This window comes from Grus americana, chromosome 1 (genome assembly GCF_028858705.1).
Source record: "Grus americana isolate bGruAme1 chromosome 1, bGruAme1.mat, whole genome shotgun sequence".
Lineage (NCBI taxonomy): Eukaryota > Metazoa > Chordata > Aves > Gruiformes > Gruidae > Grus > Grus americana.
In genome coordinates, this window is record NC_072852.1 from 70,442,116 (window position 1) to 70,466,356 (window position 24,241).

At 46.1% G+C, this 24,241-nt stretch overlaps 2 protein-coding genes across 6 annotated transcripts in view; one reads left to right on the forward strand and one right to left on the reverse strand.

The window, feature by feature from the left end:
• Nucleotides 1-2,053: 2,053 nt before the first annotated feature.
• Nucleotides 2,054-24,241, reverse strand: part of LOC129201874 (aldo-keto reductase family 1 member B1-like) — a 30,989-nt gene continuing 8,801 nt past the window's right edge. Inside the window, exons 1-10 of one of the 5 annotated variants that reach the window (XM_054813735.1) lie at nt 22,387-22,528; nt 21,704-21,871; nt 7,398-7,514; nt 6,013-6,090; nt 5,316-5,438; nt 4,041-4,147; nt 3,833-3,914; nt 3,234-3,317; nt 2,410-2,492; nt 2,054-2,128 (exon numbers count right to left, since the gene is read on the reverse strand). In XM_054813735.1, the coding sequence (XP_054669710.1) occupies nt 2,086-2,128; nt 2,410-2,492; nt 3,234-3,317; nt 3,833-3,914; nt 4,041-4,147; nt 5,316-5,438; nt 6,013-6,090; nt 7,398-7,514; nt 21,704-21,871; nt 22,387-22,452 (951 nt within the window). In that variant the 5' untranslated portion in view covers nt 22,453-22,528 and the 3' untranslated portion in view covers nt 2,054-2,085. Of the gene's footprint in view, nt 2,129-2,409; nt 2,493-3,233; nt 3,318-3,832; nt 3,915-4,040; nt 4,148-5,315; nt 5,439-6,012; nt 6,091-7,397; nt 7,546-8,141; nt 8,274-14,441; nt 15,457-16,183; nt 16,267-17,032; nt 17,117-17,628; nt 17,711-17,870; nt 17,972-18,467; nt 18,591-19,230; nt 19,309-20,578; nt 20,696-20,725; nt 21,681-21,703; nt 21,872-22,386; nt 22,529-24,241 lie in introns of those variants that run through there. The other 4 variants (XM_054813736.1, XM_054813738.1, XM_054813737.1 and 1 more) reach the window with 4 other exon arrangements.
• Nucleotides 22,628-24,241, forward strand: part of BPGM (bisphosphoglycerate mutase) — a 37,188-nt gene continuing 35,574 nt past the window's right edge. The window contains exon 1 of the mRNA XM_054813744.1: nt 22,628-22,666. The gene's annotated coding sequence lies outside the window, so the exon portion shown is untranslated. The remainder of the gene's footprint in view (nt 22,667-24,241) is intronic.

The window sequence follows — 24,241 nt, forward strand, 5'->3', positions numbered from 1 at the left end:
TGACACAGCCACAAAAGCAAATACGTCTGCATCTCACCTGATGCTGTTAAAGGAACCTTGATTGTTTTGATGGTTTGAGTGTCAGGTGAGAAGGAGGTTTGGGGATTGATACCTCAAGACCTACCCTTGCACATCTCCTGTGTGCCAGGTATGCTTCAGAGTGGGTGTCTGGGCATGTGGGGAAGCTCAGGGGCCTGGCTCTGCTATCACTGGGTTGCTGGGACTTGTGTCTCCACACTGTGCCCTCTGGGACCAGGTGCTGCTGGAGGAGGAAGAGAGGTCAAAGGAGTAGGTGGGCACAGGCTCTGCTGCTCCCTTCTGGGGGTGAGCAAGCCCCCGCTACTGCAGTGGTGTGGGAGGGCTTGGGGCCCCCAGCTGCAGCTCTGGGGCTGTGGGCCACGGCAGTGGTGGGAGGGGGTGGCTGAGTTGAAGGGTGCTGCTGGAGGAGATGGTTGGAGCAGGATGGGCCATCATCCCTGAGCACTTGTCCTGGGCAGACTGCCCTGGGTTCAGAGCATTTGGTGCTGCCTGGGGAATCAGCCCCCAAGGCTGGCAGGGAAGCCAGCAGTTTGGGCACAGCACCAAGGGGCTGAGTCTCCCCTGACTGGGGGGCAGACACCCAGGTTGCATGGTGCCTGAAATGCGCCCCAGGACTGCTGGGGACTGTGGCCAGAGCTCAGGGGCTGGTGGCCAGTGGGGAAGGAGTAACACAGGTCTCCTCTGAAGGCTGGCTGCCCTCTGGTGCCTGCACGGGAAAGTGCTGAGTGGCTTTCTTGGCCCCAAGGTGCAGGTGACTGCAGCCAAAATGCATATATTTCACCTTTGTTCACAGGAGAGAGGGTACATGAGGTCTAGAGAGCCTAAAAAGAGCAAGTTGGGTCTGAACCAAGGGCAGCTCCCACCGTGGGTATAATGGATCCTAATGAATGCTGCTGTCTCATTCAGCCCAAATCTCCCCTGGCTGTGACTGGAGCTTGGAAGTTGCCCCTGAGTTGAGTACCTAAAGTTGGATGATTCCTCAGAAAGACTTCAGCAGCTGCCTGTGACTTAGAAGCAAAGGACAACTGTGCAGAGTGTGTCCGAAAAACAAAGTGCATCTTAAAAATAGGACAGCAAGTAAATTATCATTTCTTTTGTTTGACTGTGATAGGCTAACATCTGTTAGTTCTGTACAGAAGCACTAAAAATGCTGTACTGCATCCCCCGCCACATTTTGTTCCTGGCCCAGGGCGTTGCATATTACCTTCCTTTGGAAGTTTTAGTCTAAGGAAAATTAACAGTTGTATCTACAACAAGCAGAATATCTAACTCAAAAATAGTGGAGCTAGTAAAGAACAACTTAGTTCCTAAAGTCAAATGGTATTTGGGATCCAGCATCCTGTCTTACTTCTAACTATAAGGTCTAGGCAGGAGCATAAACACTCACGTAATCAAAGCAAAAGATTTTTTTGATCAGGCAGGAATCTTCTATTGCATTATTACATTTACAGATTTGTTTTTCCTCAAAGATGAGCATTTGAATGAAATAGCATGTGCAAGTTCTGAGAGGTTTTTTTGCTTGTTAACAGTTTTCCACATAAGGATAGAATTTTACAGCTAGCAATAATATGGAGCACATGTTGAAGTTGTGCTGGATCCAAAACCCACCATGCTGTTGTATTCTGACACATAGGAGAAAGGCTGTGTAAAAATACTGCTGAGCATGTAACCTGTATGTTTTCTGTATATAGATTTTTTTTTTTTTAAGAAATGGATAAGGAGTAAAATCACTTTCTTAGTTAATTCTGGAGTAGTTGTCCCACTCCAACAAGAGAGTGTATAAATGTAAATGTGTATTTCAAAGTGTCTCCTTGTTTTCTCCTTAATAATTCCACATTTTGGCAGAGAATTATTACAGCCCACATTTTGTTCTTAGAACAATTTTACTCTATCCTTTCAAAAAAGAAACAAACAAACAAAAAAAATCACTGAATACATACACTGTGACTTTATTGGCTACAGGAAGAGATATGTGATAAGAAAGCTAGATAAATTGATAGGAGAATATCAGACCAGGCTCCGGAGGAGGGCAGGATATGACCATCTTCAGTATTCTGCATTGAAAGGGTACTCCTTGTGAGTTTTACACCTGAAGGAAACCAAAGACTTAATTTCAGCCATCAATATATCAAGCTCTAGTCAGTGCTTAGAGGAGCCACCCTGGCAGGATCTGAACTATATAGTTGTAGAATGGATTTGTTCCATATTTGTTTTCCTGGATAGTATGTGCTGTTTGTATACTAAGAACAAAGTCACTTTATCATTCAGGCTCTCAACATTCTAGGCAATGTTTAGATGCAAAATCTCTGTGTATATAGTATTCATAACTTAAGGGTTTGGAAAAAACAAATACTGAAAGCTACCACTTACATGCTCATTGTATAGGCTCTCCAGTTTCTGTTGAAGCTGAAAATAGTTGCCATCTCCTCTTTAGTCAATTCGAAGTCAAACACCTAACAAGAGAAACAGCTAGAAATCACCGCTCTGAACAAATCAGAGATTGTAAGCAAAAATAGACTTACTCTTTAACTTTGTGGATAAGGGAGGGAAGCTGGTTAGAAGAAATGACTGCTTCAAGGAGGAGAGAAAGGCATATCTCTATTTCCAAGAATTCACCAGCAGAGGGAATGAAAAAAGAATATCCAAAGTTGCAACTACATATGCCAGCTGTTGCAAGATGCTTGATGAGCATGTAGCATTGCATCGGTCACTTGTGAAGGATGCATCTTTCTGTCCTATTCCAAAGGAACATCTACAAGACTTTCATATTTCACTTAATCGAGCTATGTCTTTTGAAATCCTGATGATGGGTTTCAGTCAAGGACTATTGAACTAACAATGGAGCAACATGGCTTATTGACACCAGGACAGCTTTAACAGTGCTTGCTCTGCGTAAGCCTTTTGTAGTGTGCAACTGCACTTGGCATATGGCACTTGACTGGCACCCAATTCATCTGCAGAATAGGAGACACCATGTAAGGTGACTAAGATTATCAGCATACTGTTTTCAAAAAAAACTTTGTTCACTTCAGCTCTCCAGTTGTAAGCTTAAGCCTAGGCCTCAGTAGAGGGAAGCCCAGTCCTCTTGCCTGAGGAGGACCTGGGCAATGGTGAGAAAGGATTGCTGCGTGCTCTGCAGGGAGAAGCCACGTCATCCCTGCAGGGCAGCACTCAGCTCACTCATAGTCACTCACCTTGAAGTTCTCCACAATGCGCTGTGGTGTGACAGACTTGGGAATTGCAATCACATTTCTCTGGATGTGGAAGCAGAGGAGAACCTGCAAGAACAGACAACAGAATCATTCCTCAAGTTCTGGAGGAAGCAGAGCCTGTTCTAACAGCTGTTTTCCCTAAGCTATACCCACTTCTGCAGAGCTGCATTTCAAATCATTCCCATCCCTGTGGCCTATGTAGTGCTTCCTGGAGAGCAAAGAGGGAAGTGGTGGAGCCTCACATGGAAAGCCTCCTTTCCCATCCAGCTTTGGGACAATCAAGACTTTTCCTTCCCACCTAGACTTTTATCAAGGTTTTATTCTCTGCAATGAGATGGGAAGACTGAAACATGACAACATCTGAAGACAGGTCAAGAAAATGTTTCTTGTTGATGGTCAGAGAGCCCTTGCAAGCATGCATTGAAGGCCACACAGTAAACACACCTGCGTTGCTACTTAACACCACAGAAGAGCACCACAGGTGACAGGGAATGAAGAGCCAGCCTGTCCTTTACATTGTCATTAGCTGTCCTTTATGCTGCGTTACAAGAAGGGGTACCCACTGTCCAGCACCTACGTACCTGTGCTGGGGTTTTGTTGTGCTTGGCTGCAATCTCTTTGATCTTGGGGTCATCCAGAAGGGAAGGATCCTCTGGCTTAGCCCTGCACCAAGGGAAGACAGCAACAGAAATCTGTATTTAGATGAACGATTGATGGTGCATTTACTGTCTCAGTGCTATAATCATAATCCACACCAGCTCCCTCTCAAATTGCAAGGCAGCCCCTTACCATGGCCTATCAGGAGAGCCAAGGGGACTGTACGCTGTCACAGCAATCCCTTTGCTGTGACAGTACTTGATCAGCTTCTCCTGGGTAAGGTATGGATGACATTCGATCTGCCAACACAGGAGTACAGAGATTAATAGCAATACAAGTGCTGTAACTCACTCTAGGGATGATCTCCTAATGCACTTACAGGTCAATTTTTGCCCCAATGTGTCAGTCTTTGCAAAGTATTATTCAGCCTTAGTTTTGTACAGCACTTTTACAGTAAGGCTTCTTGCATCTCTGTCTTTGCCCTGGGAAAGAACATTTCATAATGCTCATCTTTGGTTTCTTTGGTCCCTGAGAAGGCATGTTCTGAGGTGCTTCTCAGATTTCTAACCAGTAGTTTAGCAAATATTGAAAACCCCAGTGCCTTGTATATTCAGTAATAATGTGGAGAAGGATTAGAAGAACACGCTACATCTGCTGTTCTCCCTTTTCTGTTCTTGTCAGAAAAGCCCCACTCTTGTGAGTTTGTATGACAGGGTTCTGTCGATATCTGTAGATGATATAGATGCATTTTTTTTTCTTTTAGCCTGCTCTTTTTTGGTAGCTACATGCAGAGAAAGTGTTAAGGTATCTTTAGGACTTATAAGCTCTGGAGACTAGTACTCTTGGCAAACCTGCAAGAACTACTGAATTCAGAAGTGTAAGAGATGTCTGAATCTGTGCAAGGCCACTGGGAGATAAGCATCTAGAGCAGGTTATGTAGCAACTGCATACAAGAGAGCAGTGGCTGCTATGTGCAAAGACTAGGTAAATCTTTGTATGCATGTATATAAAATAAAGTGTGTGTATAACAAAGTCTTCCAGGCAGATAGCAGGAAGCCACTGGTGCATCAATACATGCTCTGCTTCTCCATATACAGTTAAAATTGACCTCCCATTTCCAGTTGGGTGACTGGATGAATTGTGCATTCATATATGCATGCATGCGTGAGAAGAAATGCATGTATTGTGTGAAGAGTTATCTGCTATTAATGACAGATTGATGCTATTACTGATAACAGAACAAGTAAGGTATTTTAAGAAGTTATGGTTGTAATTTGTGTACCACAACTTCATCCCCTATCAGGATACAGGAGATCTGCAACATCCTCATGTGTACCTAGAAATAATCACAGGGTATTCACATGCTGTTATCTACTTTGTTCTCCCTTTTTCCATCTCCTCGTTCCACTGTAATCAGATCTTTATAATCCCTGAAAACTATTCACCTGCAGTCACTTTGCAGCTTACCTGGTTATTGGCAGGCTTGTATTTTAGTCCTGGTTTGTTCAGGATTCTTTCAATCTGCTCATGGTTGAAGTTGGAGATGCCAATGGCCTTTACCAGACCAGCATCCACCAGCTCTTCCATTGCCTAACACAAAGGGGAACAAAGTCAACATCCAGTGTACAAGACAGGGCCTGGCAATGTTCTTCCTGGTATGGCTTGTTCCCTTTCATGGGAAGGGAAAGACAACTGTTTGGAGTTGCAAAGTTAGTCCCTTGGGGAAAAGGGCACACTGGTGTATTTATGCCATGTCTTCTATCTCACCCAAGCCCAAAGGCTCATTTCTTGAGATGGTAGAAACACCAAGTTAGTTATGTGTGGAAAATAATGATAATCCATAATGTGCTATCAGGTTAGCACTGGAGCGTTGTACTCCAGGCTGTAGGCAAGATCATAACCTAAAATATCTTTATTCCTGCAAAGTGTATTTGAGTAGTTTGAAGAACTGTGGTGAAGACAGTTCTGTGGTTATTACAGTTAAGCAATCAGGTCTGCAGCTCCACTGAAGATCATCAGCTTGACTAGGCATTATGTTTTGAAAAGCCACATTGTATACCATAAGATAAATACACAAGAACTTTGTGACTGCAGGAGGTAATGAAAGCATGGAAAAGAATGCCAAGGTCAGAAGACATGATTCTCCTGCTGTGGCTGAACTTACCTCCCATGTATGCAGAATATCTGTGTTGCTGGGTATTGACATGCCTTTGTCATCTGTGGGAAACAGCTCCTCTCCTGCCTGTCAGGGAGAAAGAAAATGCTTGAAACACTCTTTGGTGGGAAGTTACTACCAAGACAACTGAGGACCACAATAGCTTTAACTTCTACTGCTGAAAATACTAATACTTGTCTACATTGTTCATGCAGGTTGATGGCATTTTGCCAGCAACCATTCCTAGTAGGAGGGACAGGTGTATCTCCTGGACCCAGCAAAGTGCTGACTCACCAAAACACATACAGAAAAACAAGTCACACTACTTGTGGAACAAAGCAGAACAAGCAAGCTTGCTGTACTCCTCTATCATGCCTATTGTAGGAGAACAAGGACTGTTTTCTGAGGATTTGTTTTTTGAAAAGTGAGAGGACCTGTTTAGGTCCAAAGGACATTTAAGTAAGGTCTACAGTGAGCCACATCTGCTGAACAATGTATTATGTAACCACACAGGTCTTCTGTGAGGGGAGCCTCAGTTTAAGTTGGTGGCACAGAGAGAGGTCCCCACATCTCCATATTGCTCTACACCTAGCATGTTGTGCAGATGTCAGAGTATTATGCCATGACACTTTTACTCAAGGGCTTTGTTCCCATAAAACAAACCACGACAGCTCTGAAAGTAGGGCAAACAGTTGATAAGCTGGAAAGCAACAGATAGGATGGAGGTCTTAACCTGTCTGTAGCAGAAAGGAAAAGCTAAGACTAGAAACAGAGTGGGACATCAGGTCCTTTGAAGTACATGAAGAATGAAACTTGATGTCAGAAAGTCTCACCTTTTGAAATCCAAGGTCTGTAGAACAACACTAAGGTTCCCGCAGCAAAGTTCGGCTCAATCTGTACTGTATTAAGGACTCAGTGATTAAAGACAGAAATGGAAAATAGAAGCATATCCTTTTGCTCTGTGATTCTGTAACACGCAGAGGAAAGAATTTATGTCAGGCAGCAAAGCACAGCCTTCCTTCCCACAAAGTAGGAGGCTAAGTCATTGGCAGATGAGTAGATTTTTGATTTGTAGAAGACAACACATAGCCAAAAGTAAAGCAGCACAACTGATACTTGCAGCTGGGAGGCCTGATCTCAGTGCCAGGTCTGTCCCTCCCACTATCAAAAGGGCAGAGGACGCTGTGCAAGCAGCAGTCTCGGGGCAGAGATCAAGAGCCTGGCTCACGTGGCCAGAGTAAAGCTGAATGAGCAGCACTGGAGCAGTGCTGGTACACACAACAGACCCATCCATGGTCTTCCTGGACTGGAGCAGCAGTAGTGCCGCAAGTGTTACTGGCAGTTTTGAGGAGTTCTCCCAGGAGGGAAAGCCAAGGGCATTGCTGTTACTGTACCTTGAACCCAAGAGGCCAGTGCATGAGGTAGAGATCCAGGTAATCCAGTTTCAGGTCAGCAAGGGTCTTCTGGCAGGCTCCCTTCACCAGAGGTTTGTCATGAAATGTGCACCACAGCTAGAGACAAAAAGCCAAGGCACACTGTGACCTCTTGGGTTAAAGCTGTTGGAACCCTTCTGTCCTGTTGAGGAGAGGACCTGTCTCCTTTGGAAGGTGATGTGGAACTGGGCCATCTGATTGCTCTTCAGATGGGGCTTGTTCTGTGAGTAGGACTGGTGTGTGATACCGAGGGCAGTGTGTGATGTGGTGGCTTATGTGATCAAACAGAGTTGTAAGCTAAAAAAAACTAATCCTGTTCCATTAGTCAAGACACATAAAAGCCACTTATTACAACAGGCAGATACTGGTTAAAGAGTTCTTTTAAAGGTAATAATTTCAGTGGTGAGCCAAATATTGGGTTTCCTGCATAAGCTAGGAAAAAACCAGCACGCTTTCTGAGACTGGTTGAGTTAAATCCACATTTTGAACAGTCCTGTGAAAATGGAGAATGTGACGCATATCTTAGAGAACTCTCTACAAGATAAGGTGATAAAAAGAAGCTTCCACCATTATTGGCCTCAACTGTGCTCTGAATTACTCCACACCACAGCACACAGCTTTTCCCTGCCACTCTGAATTTCCTCCTCTGAGGGTGTTCTACACAAAGCAGGCCTTCCCTGGGATCCCACACCACAAGATCCTTACCTTACTGACGATGAAGACGTCCTCTCATTTCACGACACCTTCCTTGATTTTCTGCTGGATCCCTTCTCCAACTTCCTTCTCATTCTGGTACACGTAGGCACAGTCAAAGTGGCGGTACCCAGCGTTGATGGCAGCCATCACTGCAGCTGTTACTTGCCCAGCTGGGGACTGAGAACAAAAAAGAAGGTAAAGATTCCAAATCAAAGTGTACAGGCTATTTCTTAGTTATCTAGAAACTAAAGAAACACATGCAGAGAGGTTTTAAGAAGAGTTCTTCCATGCAGTGTTCTTAAACTTATATTCATCTTACAAATGCCAGCTCCTGGGCTTGAAGCCAGCATCCAGCCCCACTCCCACACACGCTCAGCCCAACAGCCAGGGAGAGCAGAGCCCCCAACAGCAGGACAGTTCTGCAGTGCTGGACCAGGGGAAACAATTTTGTACCAGGGAGCTCTTGCAGTGCCTCTTGCCCAGCACTCCTCACTTCCCAGCACTGTTTGAGAAGAGAAACAGCAACTGCCCAGCTGGGAGAATTTTAATTTGATGGAGAAGGCAGTGATCTACACCTTAGTCATTCACATCACCATGGAATACTGTACTGCTCTACCCCAGCTCCTCCCCTGGGCACATCACACCTGTCATTTGAAGGTTACATCACCTGCTTCCTTCAGAGATGAGAGAGATGTGCATTTCTATGTGTTTCTATATCCTGAAAGGGCACACAAGAGCTGTGCCCAAAGAAATGTTAGTATATCTTGTTCAGGCAAATCCCATAATGCTTGTTTTCAGCTGTTGTATGGATTACTGTTTGATTTTGCAGTCATCGTAACAATGGTGCAAATCTTTGTTGGAACTTGCTTGAAACGCATGAATTGTCTTCTAAAGGCTGTATCTTATTACCAGGTGATTCAAGGCAACCTCCCCCTGGATTTCAGTTACTCAGCACAGAAGCAGCAGGCAAGCTGAGCACCCCACTGCAGCAGCTTTCGCTGCGGGGAGGGATGGGGAGCGGCAGGGAGCGGGGCCCGGGAGGTCGCTGCAGCGGCGGGAGCCTGGCCGGGAGGGGATGCGCTCCCTCCTCCAGGGGGGCGGGAGGGGTTGGAGGAGCCACCTCTCACGTACCGGAGCAGGGGAGAGGGCAAGAAGGACGGAGAGCACGCCAGGGAAAACAGCTGAAAAGCAACGCGGGGCTCCATCTGCGGCCACCGCCGTACCGAGAGGGTAACCCCAGCGGCGGCCCGGACGGGATGCCGGTGGTGGCGGCAGCGCTGCGCCCGGGGCGGCGGCGGGGACGGGTCCCCGAGCCCAGCCCAGCTCGGACCCCGGCAGCATCAGCTGCGCCCGCAGGGGCCAGGCCGCCCCCACCCGCGCTCCCTCCCCACCGCGGGGCTCGCTAGAGCGACCCGGAGCGCTTTAGAACCCCCACGGCCCGGCTGGTGCCAGGCGGAGATGGCACCGAGACTGGCTGCAGACCCCTCTGGGAGCGAGGGGCCGCTGCCCGGCCGAGGGTACTGCCGAGACCCCCATTACCTTCCATGGGCCCAGCCCCAGGAGGGGCATCTTGGCTGTGGTGTTCAGCTCCACATAGGTCACCATGGCCCCACAGAGGAACGCTGCTGAGTAGTGCAGCCAGCCGACCCCCTTTAATAGCGGCCCGCCCTGCCCCGGGACCTGCCCGGGGACAGCCACCGCCTTACCACAGCCAGCCTCGGTTACACCGACTTAGGGTGGTTTAGTGCTGCTTCCTCCAAGGTTGAGAGCCTCAGGCCGAGGGATGTCTCTGAGCCCTTTGGCTAGGAGCAATGTCCTCCCACCACGGGGATGGTGGCTCGGGCTTTTGCAGAGCTCCCATGGTGTGGGTGGCCTATGTGAATTTAGGAGCGGTCAGCCTTCAGTTGCCTTGTGAAGGTGGGATGAATGTAGCCTATACTTGTGATAGTAGGAGAGGAAAAATGAGCTGGTTTGTAGGAGTAATTTAGAAAGCAGTGATTTTAAAGAAGAATGTTATTTTTAATGTTGTGAGAAGTTTTAAGTTGCAGAAGAATAGCAAGTTTTTAATGAGTGTCACGATGATCACATTGCCCCTCTATTTTCAGGGAGGTGCAGATCATATTTCAGAATAAAATATAAAAATGTGGAAATAAATGGTATGTGGTCTGTAATTTCACATTACAAACTAGCTTTGAAATTTTGCAGATATGAGTATGCGGTGCTGTTGAAATGGTCATGGCGTGGTGGGGGAAAAATATACCTGCAGGATCCAGTAGATGATCGAGGATGTGATGTTACCACCACCTGGGAAGCTTTATTGCTTGCTCATGCTTGGAGAATTTATTCAGGTGCAAGCACTGGCTGGGAGTATAATGGTGAATTTTTCTCTGGGTGCTTTTCCCAGAGCAGATGCTTAGCTGCTTCATACTTTTTGCTCTGCTTATCTGAGGGCAGACAAAGTAATTGGTTGTCTCTTTAATCTTCCTCCTGTTTTTGTATCAGCATCATCAGCCATCCTCAGCAGGATGTGATGTTTCAGTTGTATCACAAAACAGTTATATAATGCTGTGTTTGCCTTTTACCTTTTTCTGGATTCCATCTCTGTAAATCTGCTCTGAGTGTACTCAGTCTCTTGGGGTTTGGCTCAGGGGTGAGTGAAATCAATGGAAAGATTGTGATTAGCCTGAGCCGGCTCCTCAGTTCTGTTAACAGTATTAAAAGCAAGTTGTTTGCACAAGAGGCCTCCTGCCATCCCAGCCGAGGGGTTTTCACACTTCCTTTTTTACATTCTACTGTCCTTCCCTCAGTCAAGGGAAACAGACACCGCCATCTGCAGCACTGTAGGAAAGCTCCTTGTGCCTGTTAAGGCATTGTGTCTGGTAAGCATTCTTGCTGGGAGCTGCTGATGGTGGGTGAGGGACCGGAGCTAAGGTTAACGGAAGTGCAGAGCGAGTACTGTTGGGGAGGTGGACTATGTGGTGTTAGCTGGGCTCAAAGAGAACAGTTTTCCATGCCTGACCTCTGTCTTGGTCTTAATTATTGGCAGAAGTCACGTGGAAACTTGTCCTGACAAAGACTTTCACTCTATTTTGAAACATCAAGATATCACCTGCGCTGTTAGTAGGCTGCCCCCTTTTTGCTGATGACTGCTAAATTTTATGGAGCATGCACTTCACAATTTTTTTTTTGCAAAATAACATGTTGAGCCATGCCTGTGATTAGCTCTTTCAGGGCAGCCTGAAGACCAGCTGAAGTACCAGTTTGCCTCTGTTCTCCTTTGTATTTCCTGGATGCTCGAGCTAGCAGTATTGTGCTGACAGTTTATTAGTATCAGCAATGTCGTGATTTGATTCTAGATGTTGTAGGTCTCGGTGTAGGAACTGCCAGAATCAGCCAGGTTTTGTACTGGATTGGTACCAAGGTGAACTGGTGCCATCAGAGAGTCATGCTCTGCGAGTCTGTGGAAGCTTGCAAAGCCTGGCTCTGTGGCCAGTAAGGTGGGATCTCCTGTAAGAAAGGGCAGAAAACCTTGTAGTGCTTGGTCTCATTCTTCTGAGTGCATCCGTCTGGAGAGAGGTTTCAAAGTCTTGTGTTCCTGTGGCAAGGAGCTAGGTAGAGTGTGTGATGACAGATAATGAGACTTGGTGGAGAGCACAGCTGAGAAATGCAATTTGTCCTTCCTCTCATTTTTGAGATTTTTGTGTTGCTTCCTCTGTGGCCTGTTCACATTCTCCTGTGCAGGTGGGTGCTTGGTTTTCCCCAATGGTTTCTTGCATGAGAGATGTCTGTGTCTTTTAACAGAGGATTTTGGGCAGAAGGTTTGTGTTTTGCTTCGCTGTTTACACCTGTTGGTGTGAGACTTTCCCCAGATCATGCCAAGACATGGGAGCTGTCAGTTGCTTCTCTGTCCTCAAGATGTGGCTGGGGTTGTCAGCTGGTGGTAGGGCCTCTGGGAGAGAAGTACTGTGTGCATCAGTGGATGACAGCTAGCCTGGGACATGTTGCAGGCTGTGCACTTGATAAAACCCACAAAGGTTCCTTGCATGAGATGAGGAACTGCGTGTGTGAGGAAGGGTCTAATTTGATCTGTGTGCAAAGTTTTGCACTAAAGCTGGATGTTTATTGTAGCACCTTTCAAGTTTGTCATGTTGACATTCACCAAAAATCCTAGCTTCAAGAGATGAACAGTGTTTGGCATCTCAGAGGAATAAGACACAAAATGATAGAAGGGGTTGGGTCCCAGTGGAACCAATTTTTACCAGCAGAAAGGCTGCTTGGTTTGCTCCTGGCCTGCAATGACAGAGAAATGCAAGTCTCCTCTGAGGGCTGGTTGCCCTCTGCCTGTTGGGAAAAGCACCACCTGGTTTTATTGGTGGGAATTGTCCCAGGGAGGGATCATGTCCATTAAGTGCAGGTGACTGCACCGACTTCACCTCTGTTCACATAAGGAGGAAGAGAGGGCACAAGGTCTGGAGTGCCTAAAGAGCAAGATGGGCCAGAGCCAAGAGCAGCCCTTGCTCTGGGTATAATGAATCACACTGAATGCTGCTGCCTTGTTTTGCCCAAACATCTCTTGGCTGTAACCAGAGCTTAGAGGTTGGCCCTGAGGTGGCTGCTTGCACCCACACTGTGGACACCTGAAGTTGGATGAGATGAATTCCCCCAGAGAGACTGCTGCATATGACCTGGAAGTAAAGGACCAGTATGGCTAGTGCAGTGTTTCAAATATGGAAATGTGTTTAAAAAAACCACAAAAACCACCATGACACAACCCACAAACACACCAAAAAACAAAGGGGCCAGCACTGGCCCTTGTAAGTTTCAATTCTTTTGTTTGCCTATAATAAGTAATATTTAGCATTAAGATGTATACTCCAATTTTTTTTTTTGCCTCATCTTGAGGTTGTATGTTACATTCTTTTGGAAGTTTTGATTGGAAATGTTTAGATGACCTCCATCTGAAAAAGCATATTAGATATGGTCTAGGGACTTGTATATATGTTAGATTATCTTATGTGATCTCAGTATCACTGTACAGAGCAGAATATTGGACATTGTGGTTTTTTTCCCCCCATTGGAAAAAGTGAGACTAAGTACTAACAACACCTAAAGCTGTAATGTATCTAAGGTCTATTGTCCTGTCTCTCTCATAACCACAACACTCAAGTCAAAACCACAAGTTTTGTTCACACTTCATTTGAAAACAAAGGCTGCTTTCTTTTTAGTCACATAAAGAGGCTAAATTCTTTTTCCATTTGTCACGGGGTAAGGGAGCACCAGGCACTGGGAGACTGCTAAGCTGAACATTCCTGTCAGGGAATGTTACAGAGAGTCTTGGTATATATGAGCTATGGATGTGAAGGGAGAAGAATACCTGGAAGTAGTCACAAGGTGTAGTATTATGTATCCCTTATCTACTACTCCAGTGAGTCAGTGTGGTCTCAACTGGGAGAAATACATCACTTGACTCTGACCTGCCTCAGCGTCAGGCTCTGGGCAGTGGCTCAGCACAGGCACATAATACTGCATCTTGTGACTTCATCATTTTGGATGTCTGTGTAGTGATGTTTCCCATAGTCTCTTTTATTATGAGTTTTATAGCTATATGTCAGCACAGGCTGGCAATCAGATCAGTCCACACTATCACCATATAGCTTTCTAGCACTTCCAGGTATTGTTCTCCTGTCACTTCCACATCCATAGCTCCTATGTACCAAGACTCCTCACACAACTCTTGTTTTCACTGGCTAGTCAGCCATGCTTCATTATATCCAGTTATTCTACTCCTGATCAAGGCAAGACCTTGATGCTCCTGTGACATTCCACCTCTCAGCCTCTCCACCTTTGTCATCTGTCAAAGATCTTTCATACATGCACTCATAATTACAAACTAATGATGCACAATGCAAGTAGCTCAAGCTTCTGTAAGCGTATTCACTTGTTGCACACTAAATTACAATAGAGGTTGGTACAGCACAAGCAGTAAGTCAGTCAGCATTTGGTCCTAATACTACTAACCTTTACAAAAAGCAGTTTTTTGTTAACTGTCTTGTTCACAAGGAAGTTCCCAGACCACCCAGTTGCTCAAGATACAACTGAAACTTCATATGCTTGTCAGACCCTACAGCTTGATGTGGTGTGGATCTTATAGATCAGAATGCAGTAGTCGTACTGCAGATGCCCTGTGTCCACCAGCCCAAGGCACATTGCACTCACAGATCCTAGAGTGCCATACTGTTGAAACACCTCCTAGCTATCCTGGCACTGCCCAGTAAGGCTCACCTGCATCCTCCACCACAAGGGATAGGCTTTGTCAGGGCCAAGCTTTACTCATACATACAGTTACAGTTAACAGAGACCTGTCCCACTTACCATTACCAACCAAATCAGTCCACTGATACCACTGTACAGCTTTCCAGCTCTTTCAGGTGTTGGTCTCTTGTTGCTTGTCAATCCACAGTCCATACTAAGGCTTGTCATACTTGACTGCGTCTTGTCAGCAGTGCACAGCTCAGCCAAAGCTTATTATACCAAGTTATGCAACTTTTGATCAAGACGAGTTCTTGATGGTCCTGTGATATCATTTAAAATTGAATATGGATGATGGTTTCCAGTGACATTGTTAATCCAAGTGGCTTGGTTTGTCATTTTTTTCACATTAGACTAGAACTTCCAAACCAATAGTAATCCAAACACTTTTTATTTTGGATAGGAATAAAATTGAACACTAATCTCTGTCCAGTTTCAGCCTGTAAGAACATACAACTGAAATAAGGCCCAGTATGAGTTGGTATGCATGTGTAGTGAATATTTCTCCCATTTACTCTTCTTTCCAAGAAAGCTTTGGGCTGTGCTCTAGAAGTGAAGGTAATTATTGTCTCTTATCTTCAGGCAGTGATTATATAGTTCATTCTTTCAGGGTAGATCTTTCTTCTGTGCTCACATACCCTTACCCTGCAGCCTTAAGTAATGTTGATGCAAGACAGAAGATAAAAATATCAGTTGCTAATTCATTCTTCATGATTTCTGCTTTACTATTTCAGCCATGCAGAGACACTCATTAGATGAGTAGAGAATTATTATAGCCCATGTTTTGTTCTTTAGAACAATTTTACTATTTCCTTCCACCAAAGAAGAAAAACCTAAAGTCACTGAATATGTATACTATGCCTTTGCTGGCAGGAGAGATACAGTGTGCAAGCTACATAGTGGACAACTCTAGGCAGTGGTAGAAGCTCATTAGACCCCAGATGCCTGCAGGAGGACAGGATAAAACTATCTTCAGTATTCTGCATTGAAAGGGTACTCCTTGTGATTTTTGCACCTGAATGAAATCAAAGAGGAAAGATTATTCGCAAGGCTGAAATAAAGGCTGCATAGAACTATACTGGCTGTAGAGAGGAGCCTTCAAGGGAGGCTCTGAATTGTGTAGCTGCAGAATGAAGAGACTTATGGCACACATGACCAACAAGTTCAAGTCTATTCCTATTATTCAGAAACCAAGTAGTGTTGGGACCAATTTACTTTCTAGATAAAGAGTTAAAGTTCACACTACTTGCTGAGAAAACAGTAGTTTCTGCGGCCTTTCAGCCAACACTTCTTGTCTGGCTATAGGATTCCAAGGTCTACATCTGCAAGCAGTCATTCTTCATACTGCACTTCAGATAGTCATTCCTTCCCCCAACCACTTATGTAAGAGCTGACATCAGTTTATAATGGTAATTTTTTTTTGTGAGTTAAGTTTAAAACCACCTAATGCTCATTTCTCTAATATGGACATAGCCAAAGTTATCAACTATAAGACTCCTTTGGGAATTCCAGACAAAGTTCCCTGAAGAAAGGACTCACAATGAGTACATAGTATGACCTGTACTCATTCTTTAGTCAATAAAGTGAAAAATATAACACCAAGATGTTAAGTAACAGATGCTTCATCCCTCAAGTGATTTCAGATTTCAAAACATACCCAATTTAAACAGCTATACTAGTACCTGTGAGATTACAATATTTTTGAAAATACAAGAGTTTGAAGGAAACAAGCTGTCACTTACGTGATCATTTCACAGATCCTCCAGTTTCTGTTTAAGCTGAGAAGTGTTGCCATCTCCTCTTTAGTCAATTCAAAGTCAAACACCTAACAAGAGAAACAGCTAGAAATCACCTCTTTGAACAAATCAAATCAGAAGCAATATTCACAAGATTAAAGAACAAGTTCACATCAGAAAATGCTGGATAGAAATGATGGCTTTGTGAGACAGGGAAAGTAAAATAAATCTCTTTGGATTTTAAAGTCTCTACTGGCAGAGGGAAGAAACAAATAAAAAAAAAATCGCCAGTTGCAGTTACATGTGCCAGCTGCTCTAAGGTGTTTGTGAGCACTTAATGTTACAGAACACCTCTATTTGTGGAAGATTCATTTCTCTCCAGCTCTAAAGAAACATCTAGAAGACTTCCATATTTCAATAAATCCAGCTGTTGCTCCTGAAATCTTGATGTACAATATCAGGCAAAAACCCCTGACTTAAGTGTCAGAGGAGCAATGTGGTTTACTGATACCAGAACTCTTCCCTTAATATTGCTTACTCTCTATTTTGAGGAATGTTACTGCACTTGGGCTCCAAGCAAACCCTGCCTGCCACTTCATCCACAAGTTACAGAACAGGAGGCACTATGTAAGGTGACTGATAAGGTTAGAAACAGGATGTTGGTAAGAGCACTGCCTATCTCTTTTCTCCAAATGTAGTTTTCATTGTAGCCCTAGATTCCAGACAGAGAGAAAAAGCCCAGTCCTCTTGCCTGAGGAGGAACTGGGAAGGGTGAGAAAGGATTGCTGCTTGCTCTGCAGGGAGAAGCCATGTCATCCCTGCAGGGCAGCACTCAGCTCACTCATAGTCACTCACCTTGAAGTTCTCCACAATGCGCTGTGGTGTGACAGACTTGGGAATTGCAATCACATTTCTCTGGATCTGGAAGCGAAGGAGAACCTGCAAGAACAGACCACTGAGTCAGAGAAGACAGCTCCTGCTCTGGAGGAAGCAGAGCCTGTTCCAATGGCTGTTTTCCCTAAGCTATACCCACTTCTGCAGAGCTGCATTTCAAATCATTCCCATCCCTGTGGCCTAGGTAGTGCTTCCTGGAGAGCAAAGAGGGAAGTGGTAGAGGCCCACATGAAAGGCTTCCTTTCCCATACAGCTCTGGAACTGTCAGTTCCTTTTCTTCCCACCTGGACTTCCAGCAGTCTATGCAAAGCTTTCATTCTCTGCAAGAGGATGTGACATCTTAAGATGAGTCAAGAATCTTTTTCTGGCTGAGGACCAAAGGTATTCAAGTATATATTGCAGGTCATATAGTAGACAACCTGCATTGCTACTTAATTCCACAAAAGAGCACCACAGTTCACAGAAAACTCTGACAGAGACTGTACTCTCTCTTCAGGCCTAGTTTCCTTAATGGCTGTGTTACAGGAAGGAGTACCTACTGTCTGGCACCTACATACCTGTGCTGGGGTTTTGTTGTGCTTGGCTGCAATCTCTTTGATCTTGGGGTCATCCAGAAGGGAAGGCTCCTCTGGTTTAGCCCTACACAGAGACAAAAAGGAAGAAATGGCAAAGAATCTCTGCAAACAGATTCTACCTAGTATACATATATTAAAAAGTGTGCACACACACCTGCACCATTACTTACTCAATTAGTCTGAAAGCTTCAAACTTAAACCACACTAACCCACTTGGAAATTACCTGTCAGGGCGCCCAAGGGGACAATATGCTGTCACAGTGATCCCTTTGGATTGGCAATAGTTGATAAGCTTTTCCTGGGAAAGGTATGGATGACACTCGATCTGCCAACACAGGAGTAGAGACTGTAGAACTACTGTAGTGTTTCCATGCTCCAGAGATTTTCTTCTGAATCTTAATTTTTTTTAATTACAGGCTGCCTTAATCCTACCCTGCATGTGGTCTATGTGACAATAGAAGACTAATTCTATAGGGCACCAACTTTTATATTGAGTCCTTATATGCTTCTTGGATTTTGTTCCAAGAGGCTTTATAAAAAGTCACTGATTACAGTCAGAATGATAGCTCATGTCTGGATTCTTTATCCCTCCAGAGAGAATGCTTCATAGGAAATACTCCAGAATTTGTAAACAGCAGTTTAACAAGGTGAGACAAAGGAAATATTCCACCCCTTTTTGTACCAAGAAACATCCACATAGTGGGATTTAAAGCACATGCTGTTATCTACTTTGTTCTCCCTTTTTCCATCTCCTCATTCCACTGTAATCAGATCTTTATAATCCCTGAAAACTATTCACCTGCAGTCACTTTGCAGCTTACCTGGTTATTTGCAGGCTTGTGTTTCAGTCCTGGTTTGTTCAGGATTCTTTCAGTCTGCTCACGGTTAAAGTTGGAGATACCAATGGCTTTTACCAGACCAGCATCCACCAGCTCTTCCATTGCCTAACACAAAGGGGAACAAAGTCAACATCCAGCGTACAAGACAGGGCCTGAACACATTTTTTCCTGAGGTGGCTTGTTTCCCTTCATGGGAAGCACAAAAATAACTGTTTGGACTTGCCAAGTTTTTGATCCTCAAGAGGAAGTGGGGACTGGTAGTATCTATGCCATGTCTTTATCACACCAAAGCCCAAAATCATTGTCGGGACTGAAATTCACTGAGTTACACAAGGAAAAAGACGACTCTAAGTCACTACCATCACAGCACTGGAGGGCTACACCTTGGGAGGATGACAGGATCACAACTTGATTGTCTGTCTCTGCAAAATTGCTTTCAGCAGTTCAAGAACTGCATGAGAACTGTGGTGAAGAAAAGTCACGTAGTTATGATCAAGTAAATAATTTTTTCTAACCTCAGTCTGGTCTGCAGCTCCACTGAAAGTAACTGTGCAGCTCAGTGACTTGAGATGCTACTCCACAGTGAACAGCAATAATAGCTTGAGTAAGCATGCTACATACTGCTGTCACAGCAGCTGCCACATACTTCTGTGAATTCCTTTCAACTAATTCTGCATACATGCATAAGCCATTCTGTGACTGCTGAAGGCAGAAGACATGATTCTCCTGCTGTGGCTGAACTTACCTCCCATGTATGCAGAATATCAGTGTTGCTGGGTATTGACATGCCTTTGTCATCTGTGGGAAACAGCTCCTCTCCTGCCTGTCAGGGGGACAGAAAATGCTTGAAAATCTGTTGAGAAATTCACTTAATACCATGAGAGCTCACAACCATGACAGCTTAAACTTCTCGTGCAGGCCAGAACATTAATTCTTGTCTACATTCTGTCATTCCTTCCTGAGGCGCAGGAGGAATTTAAGGCATTTCTGCCAGTGACCATTCCCATAAAGACAGGTTTTTCTGCTGGACCCCTCAAAGTGATGACTTGCCCAAACATGTACAGGGAAACGCATCACTCAACTATAGCCTCCAGTCTCATACATGTTCACTTCATGTATTGTTCTTTTGTGCCCACTTAGGAAGAACTGTTTTTTTCTTTTTCCAGAAGAGTATCAGGGGACTTAAGTACTGGAAACATGTAGCTTTGTCTATATGCCACCAGATCTGCTAAAAAGACATGTTACATGCAGTGTCAGTTCTTCTATGACAAAGCTCAGGGTAAAGCCGCTAATACTAGGAAAGTTAGAAGACCCTTTACGTACAAGTTATGAAAAGACACCAAGACTGAACTGTGTTTAACAGCTGTTTGCTACTGTCACTATGAGACAGCTTCATTTTCACAGCTTTGTTAATGTGAAGCTGAAAGGGTATGAAATAAGGTGAGCATCTCAAAAGCAACAGGTAGTATGGAGACTGATCAGACTGTAGCACGAAGGAAAGGTTAAGACTAGAAATAGTCAAACTGAGACATCAACTCCTTCACTAATCAGTGAAAAAGTTTAGGCTCCAAGAAGTTTCACCTTTGGAATTCCTGTCTCCCTGGAGCAACACTAAGGCTCTTAGAGACAAGGTCAGCTCAATCCGTACTGTATTAAAGACTTGGGGATTAGAGAGAGACATGGAAAACAGAAGTATTTTCTCTTGCTCTGTGATTCTGTAACACACAGAGCAAGATTTCTGACAGGCAGCAAAGTGCAGCCCACCTTCCAGCAAGGGCTGATTTTCAGTGAGCATACACTGATTCATAGGAGAAAGCAGCCCTATCGTATGCTTGCAGCTAGGAGATCTGCCCCTAGTTTTCAGGCCATCATTCCCAAGATCAAAGGGGTATGCAACCAGCAGTCTCAGAGGCAGAGATCAAGAGCCTGGCTCACAGAGCCAGAGTAAAGCTGAGCACCAGAAGAGTGCTGGTACACACAAGAGACACCAACTGCCTTTCTCAGCCAGAGCAATTGTTGGGCTGTAAAGCCACATAGCTCCCCAAAAGCAGTAGTCACGAGAAACAAAGCCAAGGGCATTGCTGTTACTATACCTTCAAACCAAAAGGCCAGTGCATGAGGTAGAGATCCAGGTAATCCAGTTTCAGGTCAGCAAGGGTCTTCTGGCAGGCTCCCTTCACCAGAGGTTTGTCATAAAATGTGCACCACAGCTAGAGACAAAAAGCAAAGCACACCATGACCTCCTGGGTTAAAGCTCTCCTGTCCAGGACAGGAATGCTCCATCTTCTTTGGAAGGTGATGTGGAATTAGGCCATCCTAATGCTCTTCAGAAGGGACTTGCTCTGTGACAGGACTGGCCTGTGACACTGAAGGCAGTAAGCAGGATCATAACAGACAGAGTCCTCTGGTTCCATTACTTAAAACATCATTCGCGCTATCCCCTTTTACACAGGGTCTGCCTTTGCAGCAGGCAAAGCGAAGAAAATGTAAGACAAGCCACAGAGAAACGGTTGGCTCCAACCTTTACCAAGGCAAGCAGCAACTTCAAAATCCAGCGAAATAGCCCGTTTCTCTTAATAAGCAAGAGGAAGAGAAGCCACCAACCACAGCTTCCTTGGGACAGGTGCTGGGCAGATTACACTGTCCCAAGGTGCCCAGAACCTCATCTTCCTCACACAGCAGAGACACTGCTTTGGCAGGACTGCGAGCCGGGCTGCTGGACCAAGCACCAGGCACTGCCAGGCTCATCTCCTCTGCTGTGCTTTAGCAGTCAGTGAGGTGCCATTGCCAAACTGGCATTGCCTCTGTGTCAGTCCATGACACCAAGTGATGCCAGACCTCTGCATCACAGGTTTCTACCTTGGTTGGTGCTACCTGGCCCACTGCCTTTTTCTGCTTCCTTTCTTCTGCACCAGCTGGTCTGCAGGTATGAGATGGAGGGCCAGGTTCCTCCTCGTCCATCCCCCAGCACTTCTGGGTCTCCTCAGCAGAGTGCCAGACCACAGCAGGGTGCAGATACAGCGTATCCTTCCTAACTCTCCATACAGAACGGGGTGAAGCAGTAAGTTTGCATCAGGAGTGACTCGAATGATGTTATGAATTGCTTTATCCTACAACATAAAGTTTGTTTCCTGTACTTAAGCATCCTACTATGAAAATACTATAGACAAAGCATTCCCCTACCCCTGCTCCAGAGTGAAAGATCGTCAGATCCTTACCTTACTGACAATGAAGAGGTCCTCTCGTTTCACAACACCTTCCTTGATTTTCTGCTGGATCCCTTCCCCAACTTCATTCTCATTCTGGTACACATAGGCACAGTCAAAGTGGCGGTACCCAGCATCGATGGCAGCCATCACGGCAGCTTCCACCTTACCTGGTGGGGACTGAAGGGAAAAGGGTATAACATGTCTCAATTTTGGCATTCCTACAAGCTGCTCCCTAGGTAACCAGAGGGTAGATAAACACACAAAGGGGCTTTAAAAAGAGATTTTCCATAAAGCTTTCTTAGGCCCATACACATCTCACACACGGGCTCCTGAGCTTAAAGCCAGCCTCCAGCCGTTCCTCTGTCACCCCACTCCCAGGCAGGGCTCAGCCCAACAGAGCTGAGGCCCCAACACCAGGGCAGTTCTCCAGGGCCAGACCAAGGCCTCCTCACCTCCCACACCGCTTCTGAGAAGCCCCCGACAGCTGCCAGCACAGGGGTTCAGCCCAGCCGAGGGCCCTCAGCGACCCACGTCCCCGGGCAAGAGCCCCGCAACAGCGCAGGGGCTCGGGCTGCTGCGAGGGGGGAGCGAGAGACCCTCGGTGCCAAGCACGACCGGAGTTCCCCAAACGGTACGGCCGGGCCACATGGCGGCGACCCCGTACGCGCTGCAGGAGGGCTCGCCGCGGTTACCTTCCATGTGCCGAGCCCCAAGAGGGGCATCTTGGCCGCAGCACCCAGCCGTACGTAGGTCGCCATTGCCCCACTCAGGAACGCACCGCCCGCCGTGCGCTTTAACAGCGGCCGGGCCCGCCCCCGAGCTGTCGGTACGGCCCTTCCCCGGGGGTGGTGCCCCCCGCTCGGCCTTCCCCTCCCTAGCAGCCAATCACCACTCACGTCCTGCCCCGATGACATCGCCGCCCAATCAGCAGCAAAGCGGGGCAACCAATAGGGATCCCAGCCGGTTGCTATGGTAAGGTGCGGGGGGAACTACCTGGCTGTGGGGGGTGTCTGGGGGAGCTTCGCAGCGCCTCTAGGCCGCCCCTTGCGCCCTCTCCTTCTCGGCTCGGCTCGACTGCTTTCATATTGCTCCGGAAGTGGCGGTTCCCACCGGAGCCGCCGTCTCATTCAGGCGGGCCCGGCTGCTGAGGCCTGGCGCAAGGCATCCACTGTGCGCGGCGGGTGCCACGGCAGAGCCGGGCGGTAACGGCCGCGCCGGGGCCCAGCGGGCCTCACACCGACCCCTCTAGGGCAGGCCAGCCCCGGCTCGGGCAGGCCTTCTGTGGAGGCTCAGTTCGTGTGGGCTCGTGTGAGAGCTGAAGTCAGTTCAAAATGGCGGAGGTGATGACTGCCCTCGGGTGTGCCCTGTGCACCTTTCATCCCGGTGGTGTTCCTTATCAAAAGATAAGGGCTGAGAGTGGCTCTGTCCCAATCCGGCTTGTGTTTGTGCAGGGTTCAGCTCCTGCAGCACCCTGTCCCCGTGCCACGGGTTGTTCGTGCGTATCTCACTGGTGATACGTGCTGGGATGTTGCAACACGCTGTTGCAGTTTATGCCGTGGGTTACCAGATGGAGAGCCTGTGATGCTTTGGTCCATGATTTGTCATCAGTAAAGTCACGGGGTGTACTAAAATGAGTCAGTCAATAAACAGGAGTCCCCAGGTAGGGCATGAGACACAGGTCTTTTGCTCTCAGTGCATAGAGGTGCTTCCTCGCTGCTGGCTGTGTGGTTGTGGGCCGTGAGCCACGGGCCGAGGAAGGGCTGAGCCCTTTTGGCTGGAGCAGTGTGTCCCCATGACAGGGATGGTGGCCTGGGCTGGTCCCAGGAGCCTTGTGACGCTGTGTGCTGATGAAGTGAGATGGCTAGAGAAACCTTGGTGTGACTGGCTCATGAGAATGGAGAGCACCCTCTTCCCCTCTCCAGATGGGACAAATGCAGCTTTCAATTTGGAGTAAGTGAGCTTATGAGTCATGTAGAAAATAATGAGTATAAACCACTTCCTTTTAAATGTTGGGAGAAAGTATTTTTTAGTATGTTTTCAAAGCTACAGAAGAGCATTGAGTTTTCAGTGAATGTCACAATGATCACATTGTCCCTCTGTCTTTAGGGAAGTGCAGACCACACTTCAGAATAAAATATACAAGTGTAGAAATAAATGGTATGTGACCTTGAATTTCACATTAAAAACTGACTTTGAAATTTTGCAGAGACAAAATATGCTGTACTGATGAGGTGGTCACAGTGCAGTGAAAAAACCCTGATTTATCAGCAGGATCCTATAAGTACTTTTTAATGGTATGTTAGGACTGCTCGGGAGGCTTTGCTCTTTGCTTATACTTGGAGAATTGATTCAGGTACAAGCATAAATTGTAAGTATGTATAATAGTGCATTTTCCTCTGGGTGCCTCTCCCACAGCAGATGCCCAGGTTCTTTTTGCTTCATTTAACTGAAGGCAGACAAGATAATTAGTTTTTCTTTACTCTTCCTCCTGTTCGTGTCAGTGCCATCGGCTACCCTCAGCAGGATGTGGTGTTTCAGTTGAATCAC